General features: G+C 44.2%; 1 protein-coding gene across 2 annotated transcripts in view; it reads left to right on the top strand.

Moving 5' to 3' along the window:
- SRPX (sushi repeat containing protein X-linked) overlaps window positions 1-9669 on the top strand; it is a 160156-nt gene extending 150487 nt beyond the window's left edge. For both annotated transcript variants that reach the window (XM_073566022.1, XM_073566023.1), the window contains 2 exons: window positions 1697-1818; window positions 8646-9669. In XM_073566022.1, coding sequence (XP_073422123.1) covers window positions 1697-1818; window positions 8646-8826 — 303 coding nt within the window. In that variant the 3' untranslated portion in view covers window positions 8827-9669. The remainder of the gene's footprint in view (window positions 1-1696; window positions 1819-8645) is intronic.
- The last annotated feature ends 6748 nt before the right edge of the window (window positions 9670-16417 follow it).

Here is a 16417-nt window from a genome sequence, read left to right on the forward strand (position 1 = left end):
GTTTATCTCTTATTTTATTCTTGCAGATCCCCTGACAATTCCATTATTTTATTTATTTATTTATTTTTTTTTTAGGAATTCTCCAAACAGTTCCAGATATATGAGTCTTTTTATTCAGTGCACAGACACAATAATTTTTTTTTTCATTTACTGTGTTTCAAGAGCCATAAGGACCAATTTATTATGGTGTTTTCATCAGAATTTTAGCATAAAAAGCCTCTAAATGTTTGTGAAACAAAAGTTGCGCAAACATTTGGCAACTTTTGGCATTCTTATGCAAGTACCGGCCAAATTCAGTGCTCATGCTGTCAGGATTCGGAAGTCTGCAGTTACACAGAGTGATGGCAGACGTTTATTAGAGAACTGGACAACCTCATTAACACCTCTAGACTTTCTGGTAGAAATAATTCATATTGCACTCTTATCTCTGAATACTAGGAAACATATCAATGAGCTTAAATCCACTGTAAACTGATGTAATGCATAAAAGCCATTATTCCCTCTTTCCTCTTTTAAAGGGAATCTGTCACCCCATTTTCGGTATATGAACTGCGGCCACAGCCATCAGGGGCTTATCTACAGTATTCTGTTCTGTAATGCTGTAGATAAGCCCCCGATGTAACCTGTAAGATAAGAAAAACAAGTTAGATTATTGGCACAGTCAAAAGTTTTCCCATATCCAGGTTCCCCGCATCATGTTCCCTCATGCTTTATGCATCCATTAGCCCTCTGTGTCTGTACTGTTACATACTTAACATTATGGCTGAGCTAAACAATCAGGGCAACTGTTACCACCCACCTTTCGTGTCTACCTCTTTCCTCATAGACTGTAAGCTTGCGAGCAGGGCCCTCGTCCCTATTGGTATCTGTTATGATCTATGTGATTATTGTTATGCTGTAATGTCTATCGTCTGTACAAGTCCCCTCTGAAATGTAAAGTGCTGCGGAATATGTTGGCGCTATAGAAATAAAATGTATTATTATTATAATATTATTATTATTATTATTATTATAATACTCACCGGTGAATCCAGTCTGATGGGTGTCGCAGTGCGGTCCGGCGCCTCCCATCTTCTAGAGATGACGTCCTCCTTCTTACTTCTGCCGCAGCTCCTGCGCAGGCGTACTTTCTCTGCCCTGTTGAGGGCAGAGTAAAGTACTGCAGTGCGCAGGCGCCGGACCTCTCTGACCTTTTCCGGCACCTGCGCACTGCAGTACTTTACTCTGCCCTCAACAGGGCAATGAAAGTACACCTGCGCAGGAGCCGTGGCAGAAGTAAAAAGGAGGATGTCATCTCTAAAAGATGGGAGGCACCGGACCACGACACCCACCGCACACCCGCCCCCTGGTGAGTATAATCTAACTTGTTTTTCTTGTTCTTCAGGTTACATCGGGGGCTTATCTACAGCATTACAGAATGCTGTAGATAAGCCCCTGATGGCGGTTCCTGCAGCTTATAGGCCGAAAATGGGGTGACAGATTCCCTTTAAGGCGGGTCTAAGACATGAATTGACTGCTGTAGGTGCAAAGATCAAACAACAGACATTATGCCAATTTCATGTGATTGCCAACAATAGTGAATCAATATCACTAGTGCTAAACTTCCCCCATTGTATTTATCATGTTAGGTTATCGTATTTGTAAGGATTGTGTGATATTTCTATATATTTACTATTGATTTTCTTTCTCCTTCTAGCAAGCTCAGTGTGGCTTAGACTTAAGACATGTGACAGTCATTGAATTATTTGGTGTATATCCGACTTACATTGGAAGACTAGGGCGCAGACTACTCCCCCCGGCATTAGGACTACAGCTGAGGTACGCAGAATTATATATGTGTCTTTAAACCTATGGATTTTACTTTATGAATTGGAAGCAAATAAGCAACAAAACTCCACCCATGAAGTCTCTGAGTGAATCCTTCCTTTTGTGCAAATTTTGTATCATCAACATAACAATAGTAAAGAATATACAGTTTTGCAAGGCTGCGTTCTCACCTGCATTTGGGCATTCCTTTTATTCCATTTTTAGGAAAGGACAAATGGAATTGACATCTAAAACGGACCAGATGAATAACTGATACAAATGTGGACAGAAGTACCCTACGAATTATTATGGCATCCATCTTGGTTCCAATAGGTGTCCTTTTTAGAATAGAACAAATGTTCTGTATGATCCCGGAGCCCATAGAGGCCTAATGAATTAGGGCAGGCAGGAGCCGATATCAGGACTCTGGTCTATCAGCCACAGAATATCGATATGGCGGCTAGGACCGGGTCCTGCGAATTTATTATTTCCAATCAAAATGCAACTTTGGACATGGCTCAACAGAAAGAAATCTTTATACAAAGCTTTCTAGTTGATCTGCCACCAGAATTACAATACAAACTGTATATATTGATAAATAGATGAGTCCTGATGAGTTTGTTATACATGTCAGAATTGGCAATATATTCCTGATATTAAAATGTGGATTTTAAGAATACTGCTAAGGAGTAAGAGAGCCCATGGGCCCAAGTGTGTTCAAGCTCCAACCCCAAAATCTGACTGAGGGCTATTCAATCTCTGCTTCTTTGGCTTGTCTGCTGCAGCTTGCACCAAGCAGTAAGAGATTTCAGCAGTAGCAGGGAGAAAGGATACAAAGACTGTAATGAGGTTAAGTGGGCAATGATTGGAGGTTTTAGGATTCGAAAAGTATTTTGCCAATATTCTTATTTTCAAAGTAAGTACACCAGTCTCACAAGGCCTAAGAGATCTATATAACAAAATACAGTCTGTATTGTGAAAACTGGTGATAAATCATATGACCGATCCCACATTATATTCTATCCAACAGGCTGTCTCTTTTGTCTCTACAACTTTACCACAAATACAGAACATTTTTGTATATGCTTTACACAGAAAGCTGTAAAAGATGTCAGCATGGTATTATAGCATTATGGCAGCAAGTCTGCCCTTAATACCTAACGGCAAATTCTCTTTTATTTTGTTATCTTCTAATTAATTGATGTTCTAACACTCATCTCTATCAATTTGCTTTTTCTCTCATTTTATTTTTTTTTTATGTGTTTTTTTTCTGATATTCCCAAAATATCTTTAATTATTAAAATAACTAAGAGTCAAATTATCAAGGGTAACGGGTTGGAAGTAAGCGCGCTGGATGGCTGTGCATAACTAATGATGTTTAAATTATTGAAATTTTAATATTTGAATGAGGCCAAGTAAAAATGTCTCGGCACTTTATAAGAAATAACCCTGATGTTTATGTTCCAGTGTAATCAGGGTGAGAGCGGGAGAAGAAAAGAATCAAATGTCAAAAAAGAACAGATACTGTAATTATTTTGCCTTAAATTATTTTTAAAACAAAATAAAGTTGAAGCAGCACGGTGGCTCAGTGGATAGCACGGTGGCTCAGTGGTTAGCACTGCAGCCTTGCAGCGCTGGGATCCTGGGTTCAAATCCCACAGGACAACATCTGCAAGGAGTTTGTATGTTCTTCACTGTGTTTGCGTGGGTTTCCTCTGGGTTCTCCGGTTTCCTCCCATATTCCAAAGATATACTGATAGGGAATTTAAATTGTGAGCTCCATCGGGGACAGTGATAATAATGTTAAAGTGCTGTGGAATTAATGGCGTTATATAAGTGATTAATACAAATAAATTGCTTTAACATTTTTTTTCATTTTATTCTGCAGCCTCTGGGAGGCTGTCATTTTTATCTGCTGAACACGAAACTTACACTCCGTAAATACAGCAGCCACAAAGCATAGGAGACTGCGGTCCATGTCCGACCACATCTCCTATATTGCAGCTGCTTCGGTTGTGAACTATGCATGCTTCCTGCGCTGGATTATCATAGAATCATAGAATCCCAGTTCACAACAGTGGGAAGAATCAAGTGTCATTTTATTGTAGTCCAGTATGAGCTACAATTCACCCTGCCACTGCTCCCCACTACATAGTGTTCAGCGGTGAGCCGTGACTGAAGGTCCTAGCACCAGAGCACTGAAACGGTGGTGAACACATGGACCAGCCTGGAAAAGTATTACTAATGCAAGACTACTGATCTACCAGGACTACAGCAGTAACTCATTCTGGCGGTGAGAGCAGGTTGGATGCCTGGCATTAGTAGTACAATACCAGGCTGCCCAACCTGTGCTCACCACTGCTTTCACATATGGTCTAATAGCTCTTTATATTTATTAGGGGTAATTTATACTTTATGAATACATTGGTGATTTCAGTATGAATTTATGAATTGTGCATATGGACCAGTAATCCTCTGTGATAATCTTGACTGAAGTGATCCTTTTCTACTTTTTATATTTCTTTTTAAAATTTGAATGTGCAATGCATTGTGCATAATAAACTTTGTTTTGAATTATTACGGTAATGGGTGTGGCTGTTCTATGTATAATTGTTAGTGACTATGGAGCGTCCTCCAGGGCAGTGGCGATACTCAGTACCAGGCTGCTTCTTAAAGGGGCAGTGTCACGGCAGCGGTGACCAGGTCCATGGCCCTGGGCATCCAATAATAGGGGTATAGTGAAAAAGGGAAAAATAAAGTGTTTGTAATAAAGTGTTCGTGACACCACCTGTGGTTTCTGGTCAGAAGTGACCAGCTCTGCAGAGCAGATCCTCTGGGACTGGTGATGATGCAGCAGAGTTGGTACAGCTCTCCACAGGCAGAGCTTAGTCCCAGGGCAGATGTAATATATTGAAGATGGTAATGATGTAGTATTTGGCAAAGGATGTAGCAGTGCTGAGTGGGTGTTGCACAAAGTATTCAGAGGACACAGCTGGGTGCAGTTCCAAAGGTGTACTCACAGTTCTGGTGCACACAGGTGCCTGCTTGGTGCTGCATCCTCCAGGTGAGGGGCTCAGTAAACTCCCAGGTAGATCAGGATCCACCTTCTCAGGACTCCCTTCAGTGTATGCCTTTCCTGGCTGTCTCATGGTGCTGGTTTTCTGCCTCTTCCTACCCAACACCTCAGTCAGTGTCCCAAGCCAGCAGCCACGGACCTTGCTGGGCGATGTCCTCTCTGGGTTCCCTTGCTCCTATATGGCTGCCTTTTCAGAGAAGATATCCCACTGTGACCTGATCCCTCCACCCAACGTTAGCCGGCGTGGAATGAGCCCCACAGGCATTATGGGCGCAGCACCGTGCCTCTAGGATCTCTTCTCTCCAGGAGCATCCTTCTGCCTCTTTCCTTCAGATTTTCCAGGGAGCTGCTTGTCAGCACGTCTGCTCCCTTTCACTTCCCCTTCAGTCTCTCTGGCTAAAACGCTCTTCTCCCGCTCTCATCCTACTAACTCCACCCACTTCCCAACACCCTTTCCTACCCAGACAGGGATGAGATCCTCCTCCCATAGGGTACATCCAGGGTGCCCTGCTGCTATAGGGTGTGTGTTGGGTGCAGGTGTTAGAGTCCTGTAAGGTGCCCCCTTCTTACCTTAGAGTGGGGTATCACACCTCTGGGTGAGGTGCAGTACCTCTGTGGCAACTGAACCCTCATTGGCGCCACAACTACATCACCAAATAGAAGTTTGTGTCCATTCGGAAGCTCTGTTGCTTTGGCCATCTATGTAGGTTCTGTTGAACATATGTAAGGAAGGAGGCCGCGTTCAGTGTTACGGGGGGGGAAGAAATGGGAGTCGGAAAGGACCCATGACCAAGAGAGAAGGGACGTGGTAACTGAGGGGAAGAGGGAGAGTCAAGCGCGGGAAAAGACAGAGTTCGAGCTATAGGGAAGAGAGAGCAGGGACCTGCTGCGCATTGCGGAGAGACAGACTGCAGAGCAGAGACACAGGACGGGCGCAGGGGGGACTCCCGGGTACCAGTGAGTGTGCAGAGAGATGGGCGCTGAAGTAAGCGTTGCGGTGCGGCAATCCAGATACCAGTGGGTGTACCAGGTATTGGCAGGTGCACAGGAAAGCACACATCGAGTAGAGACTTGTGCAGAGCTGCACTCTTCGGCTCTACAGTTCAATAGTCTAGGGGCTCAGCGGGCAAAACCAGTGACTGCCTGCTGCCGTCAGAAGTGGGATCGTGTGTTAGGTGGGGAAACCTGAAGACACAGCACTGGCCTCTGCCGGCATCCCATCACCCATCAGACTGAAAGCGTGTAAAGGACAGCGGAGTCATGATAAGTTGAACCTGATAAAAAAGATTGTTTAGTTAAAATAACCTTTACACTGTTAGGCCGGAGTCACAAAAAAATCGCATTGCATTCGTCCCAATGTTATTCTATGGTGCTGCTCCCATCATGCGTTTTTTTATCGGATCCATTCCTCGGACCAAAACAATTGCAGCATGCTGTGATTGTTACCGATTTTCGGATCGGATTCGCCAATGCAAGTCTATGGATGCGATTAAAAATCGCATTGAAAACGCACCACACATGTGACTTGCGATTAAATCGCAAGACTTCTCCAGGTCAACAGGAAAGAGCATCAGGCATTGGCATTGGATGTCAAATGGATGCTTAGATGCGAATAAAATCAGTTCATCGCCGGAAAGTGGGATGACAGACGGATCCCTGGATAAGAATTCTTTGTGCAATTTCATACCGTTAAAATGGGACCGATTTTTTAATGGTTGTGTGTGACTCCAGCCTTAAAGTTGTTTAACCCCTTGTTGGCTCCCTTCGAGGAGAACCCCTCTTGTGTTAATTAACCCACACCCTTGTTATCCCTTGCTCTGCGCCTCTGTGTTACTGCATCCTTTTACCTGCTTTACACATACACAGCACAGTAACCAGTGATAATCATCTGTTCTTATACACTTTGCAGATGGACCAGTAAAGCCTCATTCAGATGTCCCTGCATCACAGACGTCTGATGAAGCTTTATACTGACTGAGCAGAGCTCAGTGTTCAGAGCAAGGAACCAATGGGACTAAAATAGACAGTAAAAAATAAAAACTAAATTTTAATCATCCTCCTTTTTTCACATTAAATAAGCACTCCCATTAATTTGTTTGTTTCGTTAGATCTATGTAAAGTGTATGTAGTATCTCGTAAGTGTATAAAAAAAAACTTACAGATTGCCATCATCACCTGGTTCCCAGCACTGCTACAGTCCTCTTCTCAATAACGGAAGAATTGTTTCCATAGGCAAATAATAAAAAAATCTGAATAGTGTTTTTTTCAGTCAAACCACCTCCCTAAAAAATGCAATAAAAAGTGATCAAAACTTTGTACGTATAATGAAACGGAATTAGGCTATGTGCCCACGTATGCAGAAAATTTCTGCATGGAAACCGGACTCCTTCCCAGAAAGAGCGCGTTTTTTATGCGTTTTTTCCGCACGTCCCCCGTCTCATAGAAAATAGCTAGAAATGCGGATATTTCTGCAAAATTAATGAGCATGCTGCGTTTTTTACAGCAGTGTGCTTTTGTCGCGGAAAAAAGCGCATCAATATGCACGAAAAGTGCAGAATTCATTAAAATGAATGGGATGCTTCTTGTAAGCTTTCTTTAAGCTTTTTTGCCAGTAAAAACGCTTAAAAAAAGCGAAAAAAAAAAACACTTACGTGTGCACACAGCCTTAATATAAACATCCGCTCACCATTCAAAAATAAGCCCTCACATATCTCTATTGATGGAAAAATATAAACGTAATGGGTGTCTAAAAATGATGCTACAAATCAATTTTCTTCTTAACAACTGATTTTTTTCCACAACATTAAATGTAAAATAATCAATACAAGTTTGGTATTACCATAATCACACTGACCTGGAGAATCACGATGATTGGTCATACAATAAACACTATAAATAGCCTCCCCCTCCCAAAAATGGACGAATCACATTTATTCACTGAATGTTTAAATTGCACTGTGGGGAGCAGCACCTTTTAAAGTTTTGCTTCAGTTAGCAAAAAAGCCAGAATCAGCGCCTTAGCCATCCTGAGCATCGCCGTCCACATCTCAGTATCATATTGCATTCATTAACAAGATATCTCAGCGCGGAGATTCTATACTTCATCCTCTCTTAGGGTCCCGTTTCACATAGCGACGCACCAGTGATCCCGACAGCGATACGACCTGGTCGCTACATGGTCCCTAGTAAGCTGCCAAATAGGCAGATCTCTTCAGCGACGCAGTAACGATCTAACGATCCATATAACGACCTCTGCGGTCATTGGGACCTTGTCACACAGCAGCTTTTCTGACGATTCCCGCCTGCGTCCCTGAGTTCTGCATCGCCAACGAGGTCGCTTGTCGGCGTGAAACACAGCGATGCGCGCTGGCCAGTGGGATGCCGATGATGAAAAAATGGCCCAGGACATTCGAGCACAATCAGCGATATCCAGTGGGGGGGGGGGGCGGTCGCCGCTGCGTGTCACATGTAGCGAGATCACTGGCGAGGTCGCTGTTGCGTCACAAAATCGGTGACGCTTCAGCGATCTCGCTATGTGAGACAGGGGCTTTAGGTTGGAGTCACACTAGCCTATGTACTTCATGATAGTGGTAAAATTTGATCAATATGACTTGCGTTTATTTGTGAAAATATCGCAATTTTGGCTAAAAATGTGACTTGTTGACTGTGCGTACAGTTATGTTTTATACTTGTTTTATCCTTGTATGATTGATTTGTACTATGTTACTAGCTATACCTCATGATGTCATTTTCATACCCTTAGATTGCTCCTAAGAATACCAGAAAGAAAATTTCAGATGGTTGTACTGGATAAACATGGTGTGGACAAGGAAAGATACGCCACCCCCATAAACAATTCAGACCTTTTTACACTCATTGATTCCTTCCCACTTCGAAGAGATGAGATGAAATTTCAAGCTGAAGTTGGACACACTTGTAACTGATAGACATGTGATGGACAATTTGGAATAAAATGATGGAGAGCTACTGCTGCATATACCTGCTGTACAGAGAAATTCATCTTTATATATGTTGGCTCTTTATTTCACAAATGCATGATGGTGTCAGATTTATTGGGTTCATTATTATTTCACTTTGAGGACTAATCCTGAAAAATTGCTGTTTCCACACTTGTCACTTACCCTCACGATAGATTCACACTTTCTGTCCTGCATTTTTCAGGAGACATTTCATTACTATCCTAGGCAGGATTACTTCTATTATGAAGCTGGCGTCCGATCAATAACAATAGGTGATGGTCACAGCTTACCTCCTCCCTCTCCCTGTACACTGACCTCTTTACAATTTGTGCCTAGTACAATCCCCATAGAGGTCAGTGAATCTGCATAAGTGGCCACCAATATTATTTATGGATCTAGTAATACCTAGCCTCTGATGCCAGTAACACAGCAATATCACAGACACAGGACACATGGGACGTTACTTAACACTTTGTGTACAGTCTTTTTCACTAAAGGAGTTTTTGCAAGGTCAAGAATAAATATTGCTCAAGTCAAGGTAAATGGTGTATAATAATAAAAAAAAACACATTACTCGCCTCTAAACTAGCTTTTTCCTGAACTTGAAAAATTCCTTTTAATGAATAAAAGTCATGTGACTATTTAAATATTTGTACAATTTGGGATTTTCTTGAGGACACATTTTTATATATGGCAATAATGAAAGCTTTTAATACTTTTTTTATGCAGAGATGCTATTATATATTATATTGTGGAAGAGAAATATACATTTTTTTTCTGTGGATAATAAAATAATGGTTGCATGCACTGCTTGTTCTTTTGCTTTTCGCATAAAATGGTACAGTTGGGTTATGAAGGATACCTATTTACAAAGAAAAATAAATTAATTCTCATATTAAACTTATTGGTTGCAGGGAACCTTGCCAGCAAAAATGTGGTTATTAAACAATGAGCAGAATGCTATAAGGCTCATAATAATGTCTGTATAGGCTCCCTGCTGAAATTGGCAACTTTAGTTTAATGAAGAAATTAAAGTTCTAAAATCCCCACTGATAATCTGTCCTGCCAGTCAGTCAGGGGCCACCTGCCTACATAAGGCAAGACCAGCACTGATAATGTCAGTACAATTTGCAAATTTAAAAGAGGAAAAGGATCTGTGTCAAATCATAGTAACATGACCAAAGGTCCTTTACCCTGTGGGTGACTGGAGGAACTGCAGAAGTTGTAAGAGTGGAGAGCTGTCCAAACTCCATTACCCACTGCAAGATTGTCAAGGGTGAGAAAGATGTACTACAAGTGTAGGGTGTTTGGGACATAATACTGTGCACAATACTACGGGGAGTTGAGTAAAGGGGGCACAATGCTGTAGACAGTTAGACAGGTATCAAACAAAATGGCACAGACATTGGGGAAGGGGGAGGCACAATGCTGTGGACGCTGAAGATTGGTGAGATCCAATGCTCCAGAATGAGAGAGGAATGGGAAGTGGGGCATAATGCTGTAATCAGTAGGGAAGGAATGGGAAGGGGTACATAATTCTGCAGGCAAGGATCAAGGATGTGATGGGAGTTATGATACTAACGACAGTTGGAGAAGGATGGGAAGAAGGGCACATGGCTGGAGATGGAGGGAAGGGGTTGGATGGGTGGCAAAATGCTATAGAAGGGGAAGGATAAAAATTGTGGCACACTGCTGCACAGTGGGGTAGCAGTGGAAACAATGCACAGAGGTACAGTTGGGGGAAGGGGTGGGAATGGGGTCATAATGTTTCCGGTAGTGAGACAAAATGCTGCTGAAAGTGAAGGGATATGTTGTAGACATTGGAAAGGTATGGGGTACAATGTTACAAACAGTGGAAGAGGAATGGAAAGGGGGGCAGAGTGTTACTGGCAGTGGGAGAGGATAGAAAGGGTGGGCAATGGTGTAGACTGGAGGAGGATTGGGAAGAGGGGGATGTAGCTGCAGACGGTGGGTGGATGGGCAGAATACATGGCACAATGCTAAAGTTAGGGAAGGTGAGAAGGATGCAGACCTTAGGAGACTAAGGGAAGGATGGGAACTGGATAAACAATGATACAGACAGTGGGGAGAGATAGGAAGGGGCAACAATGCGGCAGAAAGGGTGGAGAGAGCTAGAAAGGGGGTATATTGCTTCAGATAGGGCGGAGGGGCATAATACTGCAAATGGGTGGCAGAAGGTCCAATGCTGCACACAGCAGAGAAGGGATGGAAATTGTGGAACAATGCTGCCAACATCATTGCAGTCGTCCACAAAGGAGGAGAAGGTAAGTACTCATTGAGCCGAAGATAGAGGTAGCATTATGGGAGGGGCTCTGTATGGAGAATGAGGGGGCTTGGTGTGGAATTGGGGTTGCATGGGGGGCTTGCTATGGAAAAGGAGCAGCATGTGGGGCTTTCTATCAAGAAGGGGTAGCATGGGGGGCTCAGTATGGAGAATGGGGTAAAATAGAGGGTTTGTATGGAAAATGGGGTAGCATGAGGGGCTTGGTATGGAGAAGGAGTATCAAGGGGGTTCAGTATGGAAATAAGTAGCATGGGGGTATGAGGGAGCGCCAGGGCCGTAGTCGTGGCTGAGTTTATTAGGTCTTATGCACCCTTGCCTCCTGTCACAGCCAAATAATGTTCCACATTCCGTGTACTTGCGTCTCTGCTTTCTGCACCTTCAGGGTCTCCTTTGAGCTGCTGCAGACCCCTTCTAGACGATTGCGCACAAACAGAGACACAGTCCAGTTGCAACTTAAAATTAAAGAATTTACTTTTTCCTTGTTGCAGCACATCCTTGTCAGATACAACATCAGCATAGGGTTCCATATAGTCCACATTCTCCGCTTTCCCTGCACTTCTTCCTATGGCCTTCAGTACGTGCCCGGGTCGTACCACCTCTTGCGGTAATGAAGCGTCCTCCCTGTTCAAGCTTACTACCCTTAGGAGTTCCCTCGTCTGTTTTGCCCTGGATACGAGGGCATCAGCCCATGAAGTAAGCTGCCACATTATAGAGCCACCTGTGTCCCCATACTGTTCTGGTCTCAACTGTAGACTCTGCTCCACTCTGCTGTCACACTGCTGCCAAGGCTGCTCTTCTGGCCCTGTGTGCTGTGGATGGCTGGGCTTCTCACTTAATCATTGCATGGTCCCTGTATAGCCTGGGCTCTAAGCCCACCCGAGCTGTCTGGGCACCCTGGCCTTTTGACTCTACCCAGGAAACTGTTCTGCCTTATCTACAGTGACCCTTCCTATGTTAACTATCTCCTATTCTTACTATACAATGTACCCCTATTTTGTGTCGTAACTGAGGTACTACACTTTCCCTGTTAAAACTGTACAACTAATGGCACTAGATTAATACAGTAATAAATACAACCTTACACAGCAGCTGTATACATAGAAGACAACATATATACATGTGGTAAAAGGGGTGGGGCCGGTACACCCCTTACAGGGGTTCGTTAAGGAGAAGGGATAGCATGGGAAGGGCTTGGTATGGAGATTAGGGGGGCCGGTATTGCGAATAGGATGTTTAGTATTGAGAATGGATAGCAGGGGGACACAGTATGGAGTTTGGAAAATATGAGGGGGACAGTGAAGAGGGGGTTGAATGGAGTGGGGACATTAGAGATTACAGTTCATATGCGAGGACGGTGTGGTGGGTATAACTTATAATGGGGAGGACAGTGTGGTGTTTTTCATTTATGAGGGCATTATCAGTGTGGTGGCTATATTTTATAGTAGAGAATAGTGTGGAGACCATGTATCAAGAATGAGAGTGTGTTTAGTCAGTTTTGTTCATGGAGGGGCAATTAGTTATTTAGGTGCACAGCATAGGGTTTATTTAATGCACAGCATTGGTGATTATTTTTATTCAGGCGGCAATATGATGACACTGTTCTTTTTAATGGTACCATTTTGGATTGTGCTGCAGAAGACCAGAGAAAAGGAAAGTCTGCATAGATGAGCAGTGGCAGTGAAAAGTGATCTTGGAATCAGGTACTTAGATCTAAAGGCCCCGTCACACTTAGCGCTCTCGCTGGCGAGATCGCTGCTGAGTCACAAGTTTTTATAGGGAGTCTTTCACCCCTAAAATGCTAATTAATCTACATACACATTTATCTAGGGGACAGAGCCAAGGCATTTACAGTTTTAGGTTAATATTTTATTTTTTGTATGCAAATGAGGGCTCTTTTCTGCACCCTTGGTCTTGTGAGGTGAACTTACAGTTGTGCTCAAAAGTTTACATACCCCGGCAGAATTTTTGCTTTCTTGGCCTTTTTTCAGACAATATGTATGATAACACCAAAACTTTTTCTCCACACATAGGTAGTGGTTGGGTGAAGTCATTTTTTGTCAAACTACTGTGTTTTCTCTTTTTAAATCATAATGACAACTCAAAACATTCAAATGACCCTGATCAAAAGTTTACATACCCTGGTGATTTTGGTCTGATAACATGCACAGAAGTTGACACAAATGGGTTTGAATGGCTACTAAAGGTAACATCCTCACCCGTAACCTGTTTGCTTGTAATCAGGGTGTGTGCATAAAAGCTGAGTGAGTTTCTGGGATGCAGACAGACTCTTGCATCTTTCATCCAGCCACTGACGTTTCTGGATTGTGAGTCATGGGGAAAGCAAAAGAATTGTCAAAGGATCTATGGGAAAGGTGTCAACTCATCTATGGTAATCTCACAAGGATTATTATTATTAAAAGGCAGACAAAGGGATTACTACGGTCATAATTAATAAAACACAGTGTGTATGTGAAGCATGGTCCCAGTTGTCTGACATATGTTTATAAGAAATTAAGGCTAGTTTCACACTAGCATATGGAGGAGGTGTGGAGGGATGCGGACTTCCTCTGTGAAGCTCCGCCCACTGCCACACCTCCTCCATTCAGCTCCACCTCCGTCGGCCTGTTTACCCTATCTGTAGCATTAGGTAAATAGGCCATGCCGATGTATGCGGAGGCCTCCACATGAGTCATTTTGATGGTGCGGTGACCGCAACAAAATCCAACATGTTGCGCTTGGCACAGGTCGCCGCACCGTCAAAACAACGCTTGTGGAGGCATCCACATACATCGGCATGGCCTGTGTACTCAATGTTAAAGATAGGGTACGCAGGTCGCATACCGATGGAGATGGAGCTGAACGGAGAAGATGATGCAGTGGGCGGGGCTTCACGGAGGAAGTCCGCATCCCTCCGCAGCTCCTCCATACGCTAGTGTGAAACTAGCATAAGGGGTGATCCTACACTTAGTTTCAAATTTGAAATTGTCAATTTATTGAAAAAACGTTATAGTATGTTTCAAGTATTATGTACTAACCTTTGAAGATAAACGAAACTATTGACAATCCCCAGGTTGTACGATCAACTATGGGGTAAATTTTATTTTTAGTCTATTAGCGGTATATTTGGATATATATTTTGCGAGTATAATGAAATTCCTGCAGAATTGTTTAACTCCTTTCCCACTCGAGATGTACTGTGACATGGGCCTTATTGATCTTGGATGCATGGATATGTCCCGGCGATTTTGCGTGCACAGAGGCTGTGTGCGCTCTATCAGCACCGGGTTCCAACTGATTCTGACAGTTGACACCTGACACTCAGTGCCAGGAGCAATCCTGCACCACTCTCGGCACTTTAACCCCCTAAATGGTCCCGATCGTTGACATGGTGACCTGATGTTGTCATGACAACATCCAGGTCAGCAGAGCTAGCAAAGTTGCTTGACCATGCTCAGAGCATGATCAACAGCTTTGTCTGTCACTGCAGTCCTGACATATATTTTTTTAAAAATATATAAACAATAAAAGTACACATATTTGGGATCGCCACATCCAGAACCACCCAACCTATGAAACTGTCCCATTGAACAACGAGATTAAGCACATGCGTCTGGCATGTTACGTGTGTCAGTTCGCCTCGCCTCAGAGCTGCCACCAGGTTCCTGCCATTGTCACACAAAACCATGCCTGGCTGGAGATTCAGCAGTGTCAGCCACACATCTGCCTGCTCTTTCAGAGTTGTCAACAACTCTTCAGCATTGTGCGGCTTGTCACCTATGCAAATTAGCTTCAGCACAGCCTGTTGCCGCTTGGCTTTGGCAGTGCTGCAGTGCTTCCAGCTTGTGACTGATGTGTTCATTTTGGAGATGGAGGCTGAAGAGGAGGAGGAGGTGCAGGAGCTGTACACAGTGAGGCAACCCTGATTCAAGTAGGGCCCGCAATCCTTGGCGTTGGGAGGACGTGTTCCATCCCGAGGTCTGACTGGGTCCTGCCTTCCACTATGTTAACCCAGTGTGCCGTCAGCAAGAAGTACCGTCCCTGGCCACATGCACTTGTCCATGTGTCCATGGTTAGGTGTACTTTCCCAGTAACTGCATTGTTGAGGGAACAGGTAATGTTGTGGGACACGTGCTTGTGTAATGCCAGGATGGCACAGCGGGAGAAATAGTGGCGGTTGGGGACCGAGTACCTTTGGATGGCTGTCTCCATCAGGTTGTGGAACGCTTCCGTCTCCATGAGCCTAAAAGGCAACATTTTGAGTGCAAGCAGATGAGGAATGTGAGAATTTAGAACTGTGGCCTGTGGGGCGTGGGCTGCATATTTCCGCTTACGTTCCAATGACTGGGGTATGGACAATTGAAGGCTGTGCTGGGACGTGGACATACTGGATGATGGTGCTATTTGACTGTGGCAACGGCAGGTGCAGGGCAGGAGCCATCTTCGCATGCACCGTGGACAGGGGATTGGCTTGCATGCACAACAGTGGAAGAAGCAGTGGTATCACCCGCACTGTTCCTGGAGCCTGGGGTTGAGCCCACAAAGTCGGGTGCTTTGCTGCCATGTGCCTGATCATGCTGGTGGTGGTAAAGCTGGTAGTTTTGCTACCCCTGCTGATACTGGCATGACAGGTGTTGCAAATGGCCTGTTTGGTGTTATCGGCAGAGTCTTTAAAAAATAACCAGACTTGGGAAGACCTAACAGTTGGACTGGCAACTTCCGTCATGTTGGTGTTATGGGGAAGGTTGCCCGCCTTTTGTCTGCAGGTGCAGGGCAGGAGGCATCTTTGCATGCACCGTGGACAGGGGATTGGCTTGCATGCACAACAGTGGAAGAAGCAGTGGTGTCACCCGCACTGTTCCTGGAGCCTGGGGTTGAGCCCACAAAGTCGGGTGCTTTGCTGCCATGTGCCTGATCATGCTGGTGGTGGTAAAGCTGGTAGTTTTGCTACCCCTGCTGATGCTGGCATGACAGGTGTTGCAAATGGCCTGTTTGGGGTTATCGGCAGAGTCATTAAAAAATAACCAGACTTGGGAAGACCTAACAGTTGGACTGGCAACTTCCGTCATGTTGGTGTTACGGGGCAGGTTGCCCGCCTTTTGTCTGCAGCCACCACACTGCTTCTTCTTGCCTGAAGGGGTGCTACGCCTCCCTCCCCCTGTGTGCTGCTGTCTTCGCTCTGCATGTCCTCCTGCCAGGTTGGGTCAGTTACTATATCATCCACCACCTCATCTTCCATTTCCGCACCCTGGT

Source organism: Dendrobates tinctorius, unplaced genomic scaffold (genome assembly GCF_039654945.1).
Source record: "Dendrobates tinctorius isolate UK_male_01 unplaced genomic scaffold, ASM3965494v1 ptg000016l, whole genome shotgun sequence".
Classification (NCBI taxonomy): Eukaryota; Metazoa; Chordata; class Amphibia; order Anura; family Dendrobatidae; genus Dendrobates; species Dendrobates tinctorius.